At 37.4% G+C, this 19,835-nt stretch overlaps 1 protein-coding gene across 1 annotated transcript; it reads right to left on the minus strand.

Annotated features, from left to right (window-relative positions):
* Window positions 1–3,549: 3,549 nt before the first annotated feature.
* LOC101431491 (olfactory receptor 10Z1-like) lies at window positions 3,550–4,518 on the minus strand. The gene has a single exon (XM_012530190.2). It carries the CDS (start codon window positions 4,516–4,518, stop codon window positions 3,550–3,552), a length of 969 nt encoding a protein of 322 aa, XP_012385644.2.
* Window positions 4,519–19,835: the final 15,317 nt, after the last annotated feature.

A 19,835-nucleotide genomic window follows, 5' to 3' on the forward strand; every position in this document is an offset into this window, starting at 1 on the left:
AAAATTGTTAATAAATATAGATACAAAATTCTCACCAAAATACTATCAAATTGAACCTAGCAACATATCAATATAATTATACACCCATTACTAAGAGGGATTTCACCTAGGAATGCAAGGTTGGTTTAATATCCATACAACAATTAATGTAATACACATCAATAGAATAAGAAGCAATAACCACTTGATCAACTCTGAACATATAGAAAAAGAATTTATGAGAATACAACACTTTTCAACACAGAAACAAGGGAACTCCCTCAACCTAAAAAGGCATTTATGGAAAACCTGGAGCTAACATCATCATAACGGTGAAAGACCCTACAATTTCCCCTAATTCAAGAACAAGAAGAGGATGCCTGATGTAACCACCTATATTTTCAGGCAAGAATAATTGGGCAAAACAAATAAATAAAAGGCATCCAGGTGTGAAAGACATGAAAGTATTCCTCTTTGCAGATAATAAGATTTTGTAAGAATAGATTCACAAGGTCTACACTAAAAGAGTTACAGGAATTAATAAAAAAATCAGCAAGGCTGCAGGATATAATATCAACATATAAAATCAATTATGTTGCTTTAAATTTGCAATGAACAATCAAAATGAAATTAAAAAACATTTCCATTTACAATATGATCAAAAATAATAAAGGCTTTACATTTTCAATGAACAATCAAAATGAAATTAAAAAAACATTTCCGTTTACAATATGATCAAAAATAATAAAATACTTGGTAATGAATTTAACAAATGAAGTGCGAAACATGTCTGAAAATTATAAAGCATTCTTCAAAAAAATTAAAGAAGATCTAAACAAATGGAAAAACATCCTATGTCCATGGATCTGAAGATTTAATATTGTTAAGATAACAATTCTCATAAATAAAATTGATCTACACATTCATTGCAATCGCTGGCAAAATCCCAGCTTGTTCCTTTGTAGAATTACAAGGGACCCAGTAAAGCTAAAACAATCTTGAAAAAGAAATACAAATTAGAACTCACATTTTTCAATTTCAAAAATGACTACAAAGAAACAGCAATGAAGACAGTTTATTAAAGCATGTGTATATAGCATAAGCATATAGATCGATGAATAGAATTGATGTTGTCAGGAAGCAGACTTGGCCCAGTGGTTAGGGCATCCGTCTACCACATGGGAGGTCCGCGGTTCAAACACCAGGCCTCCATGACCTGTGTGGAGCTGGCCCATGCGCAGTGCCAATGCGCGCAAGGAGTGTCGTGCCATGAAAGGGTGTCCCCTGAGTAGAGGAGCCCCACGCGCAAGGAGTGTGCCCCATAAGGTGAGCCACCCAGCACGAAAGAAAGTGCAGCCTGCCCAGGAATGGCACCGCCCAAACGGAGAGCTGACACAATAAGATGACGCAACAAAAAGAAACACAGATTCCCGTGCCACTGACAACAACAGAAGCAGACAAAGAAGAAGACGCAGCAAATAGACACAGAGAACAGACAACCAGGGTGGGGGGTGGGGGGGAGACAATAAATAAATAAATAAATTAAAAAAAAAAGAATTGATGTCAAAATACATCTATGTGTCTGTGATCAACTGATTTATGAAAAAGGTGCAAGATGATTCAATAGAGGAAAGAACTGTCCTTTCAACAGATGATTCTAGAAGAACTGGATAGCCACATGCAAAAGCATGAAGTTGGATCCTTGCTTCAGACTACATACAAAATTAACCCAAAATTGATCAAAGACTTAAATGTATGGGCCAAAATATAAAGCAAGAAAACATAGGTGTTAATCTTTTTTTTTTTTTTACCTCAGATTTGGGATGTAGTTTTAGGTATGGAATGAAAAGCACTAGCAACAACAACAAAAAAGATACATGAATTGGTATTTGTTAAAATTAAAAACTCTTTTGCTTGAGAGGACACTGTCAAGAAAGACAACTCACTAAATGAAAGAAAATATTTGCAGATTATATATCAAGCAAAGGATTTACATTTAAAACAAAGATCACTTACAATGCAATAATAAGAAATAAATAGGCCAATTGAAAATTAGACAATAAATCTGAATAGATTTTCTTTCAAACTAGAAATACAAATGGCCACTAAGCACAAGAAAATATGCTTGACATCATTAATCATCATGAAAATGCAAATCAAAACCACGAGATGTCACTTCACACTCACTAAGAACCTATAGATAAAGTAGCCTACAAATGCCTTGACTTCCTTATATCATCTAATTTCTGCCACAATCAACTCCAAAATCTTACTACCATGGCTACAATCAAACCACAATAATATACAGCAATTTTAATCTCTGTTGGTTTCAGAAATTAGAAGCTCTTCATCTTTACCTATGCTTAAACTCAATTTAATAGTTTTTGAATTATTTGTTCCTTTGGAAATTGAACACTTTAATTATGAAATCATCTGGCCAAATGCTTTGGGGGGACATAGGGTAAAAAGGCACTTTGGCAGATTTTCCATGGAAACTGGTACATTTGTGAGCAATTTTGTCAGTTGATTTTTTCTAGAAATTCGTACATTCCAAAAAGTTTCCAAACATGTTTGAATAGCATTGAACTAAGTCATGTCAGTCAGGGCTTTCTAGAGAAACAGAACAACCAAGATCTATGTATGTATGCATATATAAAAACTTTATTTTAAAGAATTGCCTCATAAAATTGTAGGAGCTGGCAAGGCTGAGATCTTTAGGGCAGATCAGCTGACTGGGCATTGCAGTAGTAGGGATGGTGCAGTCTTGACCCTGAAATCTGTTGGGGAGGCTAGATGGAAATTCCGAGCGGAGTTGATGTTGTAATGTTGAGGCAAATTTCTTCTTCTTCCTGGAGTCTTCATTTCTTTGTTCTCAAGCCCTCCAACTGATTGGATGAGATCCATATTATCAAGGATAATCTCCTTTACTTAGGGTAAACTGTAAATGCTAATCATATCTGCAAAATACCCCCACAGCAACATTGAGGCCATGTTTGATCAAACAACTGGACATCAAAACCAAGCCAAGATGACACAAAATGAACAATCACAAAACTATTCTTTTAAAATGCTTTTAATTTCTCTATATAGTGGTCACCTCCTCATTCTCTATTTTAACTCTGTTTGTGCTCTCTCTTTTTTTAAATCAAGTATATTATTAATATTTCCTTTCTTCTTTTATTCCCTTCTTCCTTCCCTCTCTCCCTTTCTCTAGCTCTCTCTTTCTTTTCTTTTCTTTCTTCCCTCCCTTTCTTTTTTTTCTTTCTCTCTCTTTCTCTTATTCTTTCTTTTTCTTACTCCTTGGTCTAATTTTTTGCCTTCTCCAAAGGCAGCTGCTATATGAAATACTGTATTCCAAAATATGCTTTGTTAAGTTTTCTATATACATATATGTAGTGTTATAACATTTAAAAATATTTTAAAACTGCATCTTGTTTTGTACTACGAAAATGATGAGGCCAGGATATATGTGGAAATTAGACAATACTTTACTTGCTTTGTACAAAAAATTATTTTTTATATTAGAAGTATTCCTCTTTCCCAACTTTTATCTACCATATCTCTGTACATTTAGAAAATGTTTATGGTTCTTTTATTTGCCAAATGATGAATAAACCTATTTGCATTTTCTAGTACTTTCCTTAGGGCCAGCTGCATTTCTTTGTTTCTTAGACTGTAAACAATGGGGCTAAGCAGAGGTGTCAGCACTGTATATATCACAGCCATCAGCATGTCTTCACGGAATGAGTCACTGTTCTTTGGCCTCAAATAAACAAATGAAGCAAATCCATAGTGTATGGACACCATAGTGAGGTGGGAGGAACAAGTCGAGAAGGCCTTATACCTACCTTTTGCGGAGGGCATCTTCACAACTATAGATACAATGAAGACATAAGAAATCATAATGAAAATAAAGCTGCCCACTAGCACAAAGGCAGAGAGCACAAAAATGACTACTTCATGAAGGGAAGTAGAATCACAAGCAAGGGAGACCACGGGTGCGATGTCACAGAAGAAATGCTGGATGGTTTTGGAATCACAAAATGACAAGTTGAACACTATAATCACAATGCACAGGGACACCAGAAAACCAATCACCCAAGAGGCCATCATCAGCTGAAAGCAGACCTTTCTGGTTATCAGCATGGAATAGTGCAGTGGGTTGTGGATGGCAGTGTAACGGTCATAGGCCATGGAAGTCATGATGAAGCAGTTGTTGGATGACAAGCCAAAAAAGAAAAACATCTGTGTAGCACACTCAAGGAAAGAAATCATCTTGCTGTCTGACAGCAAGTCCACCAGCATGCGGGGGATGATTACCAGAGTGGTACAGGTTTCTGAAAAGGACAAGCCACAAAGGAGGAAGTACATTGGGATGTGAAGGTTGTGACTGAGCTTGATGGCCACCATTATGAACAGATTTGCAGTTAGGATAGTCACATGGGAGAAGAAAATCATCACAAAGAGGAGAATCTGCAGGTCTGGAAAACTGGAAAATCCCCACAGAAAGAATGTACTTGCTGTTGTATGATTTCCCATCCTCATGGTGGGATCAGAAACTCTCTCCCACGAGGTGCAGAGGTGCTTGAGGTCAAGACTCTGAGATGATTGCAAAGACCTCTTTTTGCAGAGAGGGCACCAGGCCTTAAATCAAGTGTCACCAGGCAAGATCAAGACAACTCTTAAGTATATATCCTGGGACAAGGGAGCAAAATGTACCTGGTTGATTCTGAGATGAGGGGACTGAGTGAATGATAAGGGAAAATTTTCTAGTAGGAGATTCTGTAGATATGCTACAGAGTAGGCTCAAATATCTTCTCATAGCCCCATTGTCTAAACAATCTTTATTTCTTTTCTTTGTAGACAGTATCAATATAAAGAAGGGAAATATGAGGAAAAACATTTATGTTCTCTCCCACCAGACTTTCAAGTGTTTTTGTGTGATTTAATGGCAGTCTGGCTCTGGGAGTTCTTAATAAACTGTTGATTAAATGAATGAAATCAATGTGATACCTCAAAATATTCTGGAAAGGAGAATAAACATTTCTGAAAGAACTTTGATATCTCTCTCAATGTAATTATATCTTCAGAGGCACTCCCCAGATTGCATTATATGTGAGGGTGATAATTATGACAACAATTATACCAGACAAATTAGTTTAATGTGTTCTAACATCTGTGTATTTCCTATTCATACTAATAATTGGTCATAATAGTTCTTAAGGTAATATTTTAAGAATACTTCGTTGAAGTTCTTTCCCAAATGCTTAATATAACGACTAGCTTGGAATAAAAATGATTTTGGAGAATATATCTCATTGCAGAATGGTAAATTTTGTTCATAATATTTTGAGAAACGTTTGAGATTTTAATAGAACCTCCAGGAACTTTCTAGCTGATATATTAGTTAAGTGACAGCTTTGCAGTATAGAACTGAAAAGAATCAACTCGATTTCCTTAGATCAATTTCAAAAGTGTTATTTCCAATCTATTGTCCATTAAATATCCACTCCAAGTGGACTGAGACGTAATCTGAAGATTCAGCATAGAATTTTCATTTTAGTTTCAATAACAATAGTGCCCCTTCTATTTGAACCTATAATTGGCACTATGCAAGTTGAAGGTATATCCCAGACCTAAATCTTCTGGTTCCTCATATGCTGGTTGAGTCCTGAATCTCAGGAGAGAGCAGCCAACACCTACTCTCCAGTGCATCAGACTCACACAGACAGTTAGAGAAGGGTTATGATGGATGGTGCCCATCCTAAAAACAGAGTGTCTACAACTGTATGTGGGACAGTTCCACCCATCCACCCCATGGGATCTGGGCCCCCTCTTAGTCAGAAGCAGAGTGGGCATCACCCCCCTAAAATCCTCAAGACTGAAGAATGAAAAAAAATAGGGGAGAGGATACAACTATGGAGTAAATTATACAAATTGTTGTAGTAATGGAAGAACTTGTGTCATTGATTTGGAGACAGGGGTCACTGGAGGTTCTGAGGGGAGGGAGAAGGCAGAATACATGTAACATGGGGGCATTTGGGGACATTGGAATTGTTCTGCATGACATTGCAATGACAGATGCAAGCCATTGTAAATTCTGTCACAACCCATAGAATGTGTGATGTAAAATCAAGACCACGGTTAGTAGCAATGCTTCAAAGTGTGTTCATTAATTATGGTAAATGTACCACAATAATGAAAGCTGTTGTTAATATGGGCCAATGTGGGAGAGGGTAGTGGTGGGGCACATGGGAATCTTCTATGTTTTCAATGTAACATTTATGTTGTCTAAAGCTTTCAAAATAAAGAAAGAAGCAACAATAGGAGAGACCAGAAAAAAAAAAAAAGGTGAATGGAAAGAGAAATAGTGAGGAAGCAGAGGTGGGCAATGAAATGGTCAGGGAAAGGAAGAGAAACACTGGCTAGAAATAGTTCTGTAAGATCTGCAAATATCTAAGACAAAAGTAGAAAATATAGTGTTAGTTAAGGAGTTATCTGCTGTCCACTTGTGGGCAAAGAATACATGAATCAAGTCAGGTAACTAGCACCTAACCAATGCCTAAATATTATAGCTATCTCATTTAACCCTCTAGGACAGAATTTACATTTTGGTTTTTACAGGAAATAAAAGAAATGTACAGAGTGGTTATGATGATCAGAGGCCATGAATGCATTTATCATAAATTTCTTAAATGCTTATTATGTGCTAGACAGCTCTATTCATGAGAAACACAACATGAAACCAGACACATAGGATCTCTGTGATGTGAGAGTACATGGCTAGTTTGGTGTGTGAACTCCAGGAAGCCTTCCCTAAGGAGATATCTTACTTAAATTGAAAAAAAAAAAAAAAAAAGACAATAAGCAAAGCATTACAGGCACAGAGAAGAGATAATACAAAGCCTACGGTGGGAAATTCATCTGCCTAGGTAAGCTTCAATGAGTCCTATATGGCTTGCCTTTTAAGACCTCACTGCATAAACTCTCTTACCTCTGAGGGATGCCTGCTTTACCTGTAAATGAAAATCTTTTCCACTCCTGTTGCTTCATTTACCTTGTTTGACCCTGCTGTTCCATCCTCCCCCAAACAACAATTTCCAAATTTCCTTTCATATATTTCTAATGCCTGAATGTTGTCAAAGCATTGAATACCAGATTTTCAGAACAGAATTGGCCATATTTCCCTACAAATCATTTTCCTCTTGTATTTCCTACCTGAATTAATTACAGCAATCAGTGACAGCTTTCTCTGACTTCATTTTTCACTCCTTCCTCCTATTTTACTCTCAATGTGTCATGTCCAAAATGCTTGCTTGCCAACATCTCTTTTTAAATTCTTTCCGCCACTTCTTTAGATAATCCCCCAGAGTGAGTAAAGTGTTTCCTTAGTTGTGTGCCTTAGTCATAAATCTCTCACCTGTCTATTTCATGCACCACACTGTGACCAGATGTTGGATTCTTAAACACAGGATATGTTGTCACTGTTAGTGTGAAAATAATGAATAGAGACACATTGGTCACAGGATAAAAATCCAAACTCCCAAGCATAGCATTCAATGCTATTCAGAATCTGAACCCAAGAAATTTTCCAGGTTCAACTTCCTTCACATCCCTCCACCCAGTCTACAATCAAAATAGACTATAAAACTCTTTATTTTCCTATCAGAATTATCAGAAATTTTTGGGCACTAGATTGGACTCATTTGCCTTCTCATTCTATCTTTGTGTCTATATTTTCTAGATTTTATGATCCTAAATGTCTCAAGCATTCTACTCTAACATTCATTGGAATATTTGCAACAGCATCTAGTCTTTCTTTTTCCCAGTTCTATCTTCATGTATTTTTCTATGTTAAGTCTATGAACATGCTACATCTCTATTCTGGGCCTCTTTTGGACACCCTAATACTAATAAATTCTAATTCATTGCATTCTTCAGTTATACAATCTCATACATCTTCATGACCATCAAAAGAGGTAAGTAACTATTACCATGGCCGTGTGTGTAGTAAGAAAACTATGGCTTAGAGAATTACTTACTTACTTTTCCAAAGGTGATGCAGTTGGTAATTGGAAGAGATGATATTCACAGTCAGGCAGTGAGATCCCAGAGAACCATTTGGTTGTCTAGATGATTACATACTCTCCCTCAGTGCAAGGGTCCTAGCATGGCATTTGAGGTCTTATCTGGCCAGCTTCAGTTCCTGCCACTAACTTCCCTTATACAGGAACACCCCACTGTTCCACAAACATAACATGTGCCTTTCTGTCTCTTCGAATTAGCATGTGCTGTTTTCTCCAAATTGCAAAGTCCTACCTGCCTTACTCTGTTTGCTAAAGGCCTCGATTTCTTGAAAAGATAACTTAAATGTCATCTTCTCTAGGAAGTCTCCCTAAACCTCCCTGGCTGTGTTAGTCATTCTTCTTCTAGATTCACATCCCATTTTACTGTGATGAATTTTTCTAAGTAGCTTGATTCCTTTACAAGACAGGGCAGAGAACTGTTTAAAATTTTTATAGGTCCCAACTTTCAGCCTAAGCCTAGTGAATATAATTTTTTGAGTAAGGTTAACTCAACAACTGGAAACCTCCCATTATTATTTCTTAGACACAGTTCCTATTTTTTTTCTCCAAATACATCGATATCTTACTTACCATTTATTTAACTTGGACATGTACTGAAGAGAGTTGTAAGCGCTCTAAGTTTTAAGAGTCACAAGGGCAAGAGCAAGTCACTTAGCAATGCAAGTGTACATATAGATACTTACTATATGTCTATATAAATGAATTTATAACTGCTCAACAGATAATTGTCAAACTCTAGCAATAGGTTGCTTAGAGCATTGGAGAAATGGACTTTCATTTTCTCATTCTAGACACCGCCCCTATTCACTATAATACCAAATCATACTTGATTTACATAAGTCGACATCTACTGAGAGACATATCAGAATCACCAGGAAAACTTTATCAAACTATACATCCCAACAGATACCAATCATCAGTTTTGCCATACCTCTTCAAGGAGAGAAATCTCAAGGACATCAGGGTATGTGTAGCTAGCAAAATATTTCTCATTATTTTGATTGACAACTTCTGACTTTCATGGTACTTTTGCTTCATATATGTCGATCTTAAATCATGCTTTCCTCATATTATTCAAGTTCAGTAGTGATAAAAGATAAGTCAATATGATTTTATTTCTGTTCTTCTCAATGGTCCTGGCAGACACTAGAGAGCAAGATAACACATTATCAGTCCTTAGCCTTATCCTCTTTCCACACCTGAATTTTGACTTAAATTTGCCATCCTAATCTCTGCTTGTAGTTCTTCATACTACCTCCTCCCTCCATGCAGTTTTCTGAATTCAAAATCTACCAGGAATAGGGAATAGAAAACCTTCTTAATTTCCAGCTTATTTCTTTACTGATACTTTCTTCAATACCTTCTTAAACGGCTATTAACACCCACAGCTACTTGATTATCAGAAGATATAGAATAACGCTCATAGTAAAGAAAAAAAACAACCTGGAATTTGACCTTCCACGGAAGAAAAAATACCTCTAATCTCTTAAAATCATGAAGTAAATGAGCTGTAGAAAGAAATTAGAGTTGCGCAATTCAAATATATTTTTCTGCAATTCTTCCTATGATTTAATTGATCTCATAATTCAGTTATAATTTAAAGACAATATTCTCTGTGAATGTCTGTGATGACTCTACCTGTACCTGAATTTATGAAGTCTCTCAAAACATAGAGGATAGTGTTTTCTCCGTTCCTTAAGCTCGGAGCTTAGTTCTATGAAGATTTCAACAAGAGTCCTGGGGTCTCTGTTGACCGTCATCTTGAGACTACTGTTTTAGATACCAGGACTCTGTGCTCTGTGGAGCTATCACCCAACATTATACACTCAAAAATGTCTTTTAAATCTTAATACACCACAGAGACTTTTCTCTACTACATGTCTGAATAACAATTGAAATGACTGAAACTCAACTAAATAAAAATATATCTTAGAATGTAGATACCTTCAGGCATGTTTTACTTCCTGCACAATACCTTTTATTTTATAAGGCTGAAAATTTGCCAAGTCCTTCAGGGCTCTTCTACCCTATTCACAGGGCAGGGAACAGCTGTGTTAGGAGAAGCTATTGCCTGGGGAATAAATCAGAAGAAGGTGGATTGGAAGAAAATGAATGCATATCACTGTGATGGCTTTCTCATGAGACAACTCTGTTGTAGAAGACCTTGCTGAAAATGAAAATCCACTTTCCTTGAAACTATCCACAAATGGCTCCTATTTGACTCTCTCATCAGCTCAGTATTAAAAAATTTTCAATATTGACCCTAAAATACCATCAAAATTTACTTCCTGTATCTGCCCTCATAATTTCACTACATCCACAAACTAGTCAACTCACTACTCCTCATTAAGTATTGTACTTTCCTCATTCTATGGTCTGTTCCTTCTGTCTGAAATGTCATTTTCCTGACTTTACCCTCCAAAATCTTGCCCTTTCTCAAGATTCAGCATAAATATCATTTTATATAAAAATCCCTTGTATAATGCTTGTATAATGTAAAACAAACTACTGTCATTGAGAAGGAACATTTTAAGGAGCCGTACCTTAATTTGGATAGCATCCACTGGGTACCAGAGCATCAGTATGGTGCAATGGTTTAGAGAGCTGTACATAACAATAAATTGGGATTTTTGAGCTAAGTAGACATTTTTGTACCCTACACAGACCTCCTTTACCAGGCTGATGAACACATTCCTGAACTCCATTGAGGGTTGGCTGCTATACTACCATATATTTTTAAAGAATTGCTCTTGATTAAAAGAAATTTAATTGACTGGAAATATCTGGGAATTCATGCCCTCACTTGCATATAATTACTGAATGATACAATACTGAATGAATAATAACTGAATGATACAATGATTTACAAAAGTCAATAAAAAGGCTCTATTCCTCAAGTAGGTTGGATTAGTCAGGGTACTCTAGGGAAACACAATTAATAGGAGATATCTGTAAATAGTATGAGATTTTATGAGTCTCTCACATGACTGTGGGGTTGCACAAGTCCAGATTGTGCAGGCATGCTGCAAACCAAGGGCACCAATGAAAGTCCAATGAAGGTCCTTGATGAGTTCTAGGAGATGTTGCCTGTTGAAAGATGAACTGGGAAATTTTGTCTGAATTCTGAAATGGCTTCCCCTTTTAAGGGATTCAACTGATTGGATAAAGTGTCACTCACTGCTGACTGCAATCTCTGTATTTGATGTAGATGTAATCAGCTATCTATGTAGCAAAGTTACTGATGACTAAAGCCCATAAATGTCTTTCTGTTACAATTAGCTCTCTGCTTGCTTGATAAAACAACTGGCACAATTACCTGCCTGAATTGACACATTACCCTAACCATCACTGTCCATACTTTGTCAACTCAACAACCATACACATTACCTTAAACCATACTTAGATCTAAGTAAAAACAATAACGGACATGCATATTTGTACATATATATGTATGTGTGTGTATGTGTGTGTGTATTTCCACCTAATAATGTTTAGGTCTCCTGTGTACAACTGGAAGCACAGTAATTCCCTACTGAATAGGGTGTAAGTCCTTGTGTAATATTCACTCTTAAACTGACATCCTTAAATATTATGACATGAAACTAATACAACTTGTTATATGATAAGGGAAAAGGTTGGGGAAGAAAACAAATAAATTTGTTTGTGTACATATATAATTATAATGAAACAAGGAAGAAAGTTCATGACCATTACAGTCCCCATTTCTATAATTGATCACATGGGCAAAGGTCATATTCGTCACTACCTTCTTCTGCTACCCATTCCATGTTCCTGTTACCCTCAGCAAGCACTTCAGCTTCCATGTTTTTTGTCTTTTGGGGTGAACCAAACTTTCATACATGAAGATTCTGGGCCATTGTTAGTCCTGCATGGACTGGGTTGTTGCAATTTTCTATTGATTTTAATCATAGGGAATAGCAGCACTAGAAGACACCTCAGACAATCGCCTGTGTTTCAGGCAAATTCTTCTTTATCCCCATTATGTAGATGCTATCCTATTTCCCCTTGATAGTCAGGATCAATCAACCCAGCCAGTATACAGTAAATCCCTTCTTTGCCTGTTGATTCAGAGGTAAAAGGAGCCCATAGTGGCCAGGTGGCAGTCTTAACTTCCAGTTCAATGGAAACATTGTTGTATTCCCTGGTGGCAGCTCACCTCCTTTTGGGAATAAAACCTATAGAACAGTAGAGCTTGAGGTTGGAGGGATGGGAAGCAAAAATCCTAGTGTCTCCCCAGGGTTAAAATTCAGTGGTGCCACTCCCATTTCCACCCCTTGATTCCTGGACCCATGAATCCTGGTTATGGGAGAAACAGCACCATAGACTACATGGTGATTTAGAGCATACATGGTCTCCTGGAGATCTTTGCCTCCTAGTTAGCATTGTAATGAGTCTTCAAAAACTATTCCACCATTCTATCAGTCCAGCTGCTTGAGGGTAATGGGGAACATCAGTGAAACCCATGGACATGTACCCATTTCTGCACAACATTTACCATGAAATAGGTTCAGAAGAAATGTTGTATGGAATGTCATGGCAGTTAATAAGACATTTGTTAAGTCCCCTAATGGTAGTTTGGGAAGAAACTTTGTATGTAGGAAATGCAAACTCGTATCCAGATATGTGTCTATTCCAGTTAATAAATGTCACTGCCCCTTCCATGGTGGAAGTGGCCCAGTGTAGTCAATCTGCCACGAGGTAGCAGGCTTGTCACCGTGAGAAATGGTGTCATTTCAGGGGCTGAGTGTAGGTCTCTGGTGCTGGCAGATTGGGCATTCGGCAGGGGCTGATTCAACTTTGCCTTAGTGAGGGGAAGTCCATGTTGCTGAGCTCATGCATAACCGCCATCCCTACTTCCATGGCCACTTTTTTATGAGCCAATTAGGCAATGACAGGAGTGGCTAGGGAAAGAGGTTGAGCATTAGCCACAGACTGGATCATCTTATCCATTTGTTTATTAAAATCTTCTGCTGAAGTCACCCTCTGGTGAGCATTCACATGGGACACAAATATTTTCAGGTTTTTGCCCACTCAGAAAGGTCTATTCACATTCCTCTTCCTCAGACCTCTTTGTCATCAGTTTTCTAATTATTATATTTTTTCCAAGTCCCTGACCATCCAGCCAAACCATTGGCAACAAACCATCAATCTGTGTAAACACGCCTCTAGCCATTTCTTTTTCCAAGAAAAATGAACAACCATGTACACTGCTTGAAGTTCTGCCCAGTGGGAGGATTTGCCCTCACCACTATCCTTCAGGGATATCCCCGAAAGGGACTGCAGTGCTGCAGCTCTCCAAGTTCAGGTGTTACCTTCATACCATGCAGAAACATCTGTAAACCAGGCTACAGTTTTCTCTTCTTCAGTCAACCGATTGTAAGGACCTCCCCAAGAGAACAAAGCTGTGGACTGGGAAAGAGAAGGTAACATGGCAGGGGTGGTGACCATGGGCATTTGTGCTACTTCCCAATATAACTTACTCATGCCTTCAAGACCAGCTCAAGCCCTATCTTGTACATACCACTTCCACTTTATTATGGAATGCTGCTGTGCATGCCCAACTTTATGGTTTAGTGGGTCAGACAATACTCAGATAATGATAGGCAACTCTGGCCTCACATTAACTTGATGATCCATGGTTAACCTTTCAGTCTATATGAAGGCTGAGTAACAGGCCAAAAGCTGTTTCTCAAAAAAGAGTAATTATCTACACAGAATGGCAGGGCTTTGCTCCAAAATCCTATAGTCTGCATTATGATTCTCCTATATGGGCCTGCCAAAAGCTCCAGACAGTGTCTCTATTTGCCACTGCAACTTTCAGCACCATTGGATCTGTTGGATCATATGGCTGAAGTGGTAGTGCAGTTTGCACAGCAGCCTGGATATGTCACAAAGCCTCCTCTTGTTCCAGTCTCCAGTCAGAACTAGCAGTTTTCTGGTCACTGGTAAATGGGCAGAGTAGTACACTCTAATGAAGAAAGTTTTGTCTCCAAAATCCAAAGAGACCAACCAAGTGTTGTGCTCTTTTTGGTCATCAGAAGGGCCAGATGCAAAAACTTATCCTTCACTTTAGAAGGGATATCTCAACATACCCCACACCACTGGACTCCTAGATATTTCACTAAGGTGGAAAACCCCTGTATTTTTGTTGGATTTATCTCCCATCCTCTCTCACATAAATGCCTTACCAATAAGTCTAGAGTCCTTGCTACTTCTTGCTTACTAAATCCGATCAACATGAAATCATCAATATAATGAACCAGTGTGATGTGTTGTGAGAGGCAGAGATGATCAAGGTCTCTGTAAACAATATTATGACATAGGGTAGGAGATCTGTTATGCCCCTGATGCAGGAAGTGAAGGTATACTGCTACCCTTGCCAGCTGAAAGCAAACTATTTCTGGTGGTCCTTACTAATTGCAATTGAGAAAAAAGCATTTGCCAGATCAATAGCTGCATACCAGGTACCAGGGGATATGTTGATTCGCTCAAGCAATGATACTACATCTGGTATAGTAGCTGCAATTGGAATAACCACCTGGTTTAATTTATGATAATCTACTATCATCTTCCAAAACCTCACTCTCCATATCAAGTCAGGGTTCTCGAGGGAAAGAGAATCACTAGGAGATATCTATAAATAGTATGAGTTTTTTTTTTAAAGATTTATTCATTTATTTAATTCCCCTCCCTCCCCCGGTTGTCTGTTCTCTGTGTCTATTTGCTACGTCTGGTTTCTTTGTCCACTTCTGTTGTCGTCAGCGGCACGGGAAGTGTGGGCGGCACCATTCCTGGGCAGGCTGCACTTTCTTTCGCACTGGGTGGCTCTCCTTACGGGTGCACTCCTTGCGCGTGAGGCTCCCTTATGCGGGGGACACCCCTGCATGGTAGGGCACTCCTTGCACGCATCAGCGCTGCGCATGGGCCAGCTGCACACGGGTCAAGGAGGCCCGGGGTTTGAACCGTGGACCTCCCGTGTGGTAGACGGATGCCCTAACCACTGGGCCAAGTCCATTTCCCAGTATGAGATTTTATAAGAGTCTCTTACATGGCCATGGGGATGCACAAGTCCAGTTTCTGTAGGCAGGCTGCAAACCAGGAGCTCCAATGAAAGTCCAATCAAAGTCCTTGATGAGGGAAATGTTGGCCGTCCAAAGACAAGCTGGGAAATTCTCTTTGAATGCTGAAATTACTTCCCCTTTTAGGTCATTCCACTGATTGAAGCATCACTCATTGCAATCTTCATGGTTGATATAGATGTAATTAGCCATCTATGCAGTAAACTCACTGATGACTAAAGCCCATAAAGGTTCTTGTATTACAATTAGCCCAGCGCTTGCTTGACAAAACAACAGCACAATTACCTGGCTGAGTTGACGCATTAGCCTAGCCATCACGTAGGGGCCATAATGAGATGCCATTTATGCTCAAGTTTCCCTGTGGGAACACTTTGTCTGGCTGGTCTCCTTGCCTTATCCTTCACTTACTTCCTTACAGCTTTTTCCTGAGACTACTCCTTCACTAACTCATTTGCATAAGAATTGTCATCTCAGTCTGCTTTTAGAGAACTTATAATAAGACAGAATCATGTGGGAATCTCTTATGTTTTTTAATGTAACTTTTTTTGTGATTTATGTATCTTAAAAAATACAATTAAAATATATATTTAAAAAGATAGAATGATAAGAAATAGCAATGTGATAAATATGACATATTTGGCTTTAAATTATTATTAATTAAATATTTTAATGTAAAAAAAAGAATCAGTACAATGGGAATGCATGTATTTTATTATGCACATTCAAAAGTAATAAATGGTGACTTATAAACATTGTTTCTGAATAGAAGCTCAGATTCCTTTGCACTGAGGGATTAGTTATAAAGCTTAGCTATTTTTTCCAGTTATATGCCATATAGACTGAATTTTTTCCTGCAGCCCAAATTGCATTTGTTCCTTTCCATGCTGGGATTTCTGCTTCCTGCTTAAAGGACCTTATTACTGGAGATTGGTACTTTTTTCCTCCTGCATCTATTCAGAAGACAGGGAGAAGATTCTGACATAATATTAATTTTCTATAGAGATCTGTGACTTTAACCTAGTCTGCCAAAGACAGACAGGGTTATTTGATACTACAGCTCTTTCTCTTGACCCTTAGTCTTTCTGTGTTTGAATGGCATGTCATCATCTACTTTTGCAAATGTAATTTAAGTCTGTTATAGAATAAGTAACAAGAATAAAAGAATGGGGGAGATCTAGGAATATGGTGATGGGATAGGGAAGATAAGGGTTCACTTCTCTTAAAAAAGCAGCAGAAAAAGCAGAACTGTCTGAAGCAACTGTTTTGGCATCTGTAGATTAGTTGAGTGCCACACAGCAATCAGGAGGAAGTGAGGTGGGGAGATGAAGAGGTCAAGGCAAAAACTGTGGTTTAATCACCCCTGCAGCAGGGAATGGACCCCATTCTCCACCCATTAGGTGAACAGCCTCTGTACAACCCATAGATGAGTACAGCTGACTGAGAGGGGAGTGAGTGTTTCCCTTCCTGGGAAGAGGGAGGGCACAGTGGAGAGCTGAGTGTTCCCTTTTTTTGAGAGTTTGATGGCAAGGCCCAGCTTTGAATCATGGCTTTCGCTTGCCCAGAAAAGTTCCCACAGTTTCAATACTCTCTGGTGGAGGTTGAAATGGACACTTTTCTACCCTCCTAGGGCTCTGGGAAAGGTTTACCAAAGAGCAGCATCTGCTGACAGAATGGTAAAGTCAATGGCAGAGCCTTTTTGGCCCATGTATGAGGTCCTGGGTTTGAACCCCAGGACCTCCTAGAAACAAAACAAAACAAACAAACAAAAACCAGATCTCATTGGAGATTGGATGTAGATCAGTGGTTGAGCACCTGCTTCCCATGTACAAGGTCCTGGGTTCAATCCCCAGTACCTCCTAAAAAATACATAGGAGGCATACAAAAACTGACTTGAACTGACAGAAGTAAGAATCATCTAACCAGAGTGCCTCCAAATACATAAGGCAAAACCAACCTAATATACACGTAGAGAAAATATTTCAACTGTTTCAGCAAGATATACATTATTCTTGAATGCTAATAGATCTTTCTCCAGGATAAACCAAATGTTGGGTCACAAAACAGGTTTCAATAAAATTAAAAATATTTAAATTATATAAAGCACTTTCTCAGATCATAGTGGAATAAAGGAAGAAATCAATAACAAATGGAAAAAGGGAAAATTCACCAACAGAAGGAGGATATACAACACACTCTTAAATAATCAGTGGGTCAAAGACATTGCAAAAGAAATTAGTAAATAACTAGAGATTAATGAAAATGTGAACACAAACTATCAAAACCAATATGATGCTGTAAAGACAGTTCCAAGAAGGAAATTTATAGCACTCAATGCTTACATTAAAAGAGAAGAAAGATCTAAAATCAGACCTAACTGCACATCTGGAAGACCTAGAAAGAGACAGCAAACTAATTCCTAAGCAAGCAGAAGGATGAAGTAACAAATATAAGAGAAGAAATAAGTGAAATTGAGAACAAAAAAACAAATAGAAAGAATCAACGAAACCAAAAGTTGTTTGTTCAAAAAGATCAACAAAATCAATACATTCTTAGCAACTGACAGAGAAAAAAAGAGAAAATGCAAATAAATAAAATCATAAATGAGAGGCAAAACATTAATAGTGATCCCACAGAAATAAGAAAGACTATAAGAAGACACTATGAACAACCACATGTCAACAAATTAGACTTCTTAAATGAAATAGATGACTTCCTAGAAACACAAACAAATTACACTGTTAGAAGAAGCAGAATACTTCAACAAACCAGCCACAAGTAAAGAGTTTTAATTAGTCATCAAAAACTTCCCCAAAATGAAATGCCCAGGATGAGATGGCTTCACAGGTGAATTCTTCCAATACTTTTAAGAACAACTAATACAATTCCTGTTCAAACTCTAAAAACTTGAAGAGGATGGAGCACTACCTAACACTATTTATAAAGCTAACAATACCTTATAACCAAATCCAAAGAAAGATGCTACAAGAAAAGAAAATTACAAGCCAATCTCTCTAATATAGATGCAAAAATCCTCAACAAAATACTTGAAAAACTAATCCAAGAGAAGATTAAAAGAATTATATACCATTATCAACTGGATTTGATCCTAGTTATTCAAGAGTGTTCAACACAAGAAAATCAAATAATGTAATACACCACATTTAAAAATAAATGGAGAAAAGAACACGTAATTGTCTCAATTGAAGCAGAGAAGGCATCTGATAAAATTCAGCATTCTTGAGAAAACACTTCAAAAGATAGGAACTGAGGAATCTTTCTCAACGTGGTACAGGGTATTTATGAAAAACCCTCAGCCCACATTCTACTTAATGGTGAAGGGCTGGAGGTTTTCCCTCTAAAACTGGGAACAAGACAAGACTACATTTATTCAACATTGTACTAGAGGTTCCAGCGATAGCAATTATGCAAGCAAATGAAACAAAAGGCATCCAAATCAGAAAGGATGAACTAAAACTTATACTATTTCAGATGGCATGATCCTATACTTAGAAAACCCCAAGAAGGAAAATCTACAATAAAACTACAAGAGGTAATAACTGAGTTCAGCAAATTGGCATGTTACAAGACAACATGAAAAAACCAGTAATATTTCTATACTCTAGTAATGCACAATCTGAGGTGGAAATCAGGAAATCAATTCCATTTACAATAGCAACTAAAATAATCAGTTATCCATGAATTAATTTAACCAAGGGAGTAAAACATCTGTACTCAGAAAAATAGAATACATTGCTAAAAGAAATCAAAGAAGACCTAAGCAAATGGAAGAATGTTCCATGTCATGGATGGAAAGACTAAACAGCGTTAACTTTCAATTCTACCCAAATTAATATACAGATTCAATACAATAACAATCAAAATTCCAAGAGCTTGTTTCCATAAATGGAAACGTCAATTACCAAATTTATTTGGAAGGGGAGGAGACCCCAGGTAGCAACAAAAACCTTTGAAAAGAAAAACGAAGTCAGTGTACTCCACCTCCCTGATTTTAATGCATATTTCAAAGCCACAGTGGTCAAAATTGCATGGTAAGGAATGAAAAAGACATATAGGTCGATTCAATAGAATTGTGAGTTCAGAAATAAACCATCAACTGGAACAGAACAGTCTCTTTGACGAAAGGCACTAGGAGAATTGGATATCCGTATCCAATGAATGAAAGAGTACACCTGTCTCACACCTTATACAAAAATTTACTAAAGATGGATTAAAGACCTAAACATAAGAGTCAGGACCATACAATTACTAGAATAATAATATTACATTATCTATATGTAACATACTTTCTTTTATTTCATTTTTTGCTAAATTCAACAGTTCTCTTCATTATGTACTTTGACTTAATGTTTAGTCTTTAACTCTGAAGTTAGTTTAAATGTATTTTCAAAAAAATATAAAAATTAACAGTGACATTATTTGAAGCAAATTTTATTTTCCTTGGTTAAAAACAATTTTTAAAATATAGACAACTTACAATGCTATAAATATACCCTAATGTTTGAATGACATCTTTATTTAATTTACTTCTCTTATCTGTAATAAGGAAAATGAAACATCAAATTCATAACTTGTTTAAAATAATTTTTTGATCACAGATTTTCTTTGTTATCAGCATCACTGTCTTATGGATGGACAGCATCAGTGTCTC

Source organism: Dasypus novemcinctus, chromosome 10, assembly GCF_030445035.2.
Source record: "Dasypus novemcinctus isolate mDasNov1 chromosome 10, mDasNov1.1.hap2, whole genome shotgun sequence".
Lineage (NCBI taxonomy): Eukaryota > Metazoa > Chordata > Mammalia > Cingulata > Dasypodidae > Dasypus > Dasypus novemcinctus.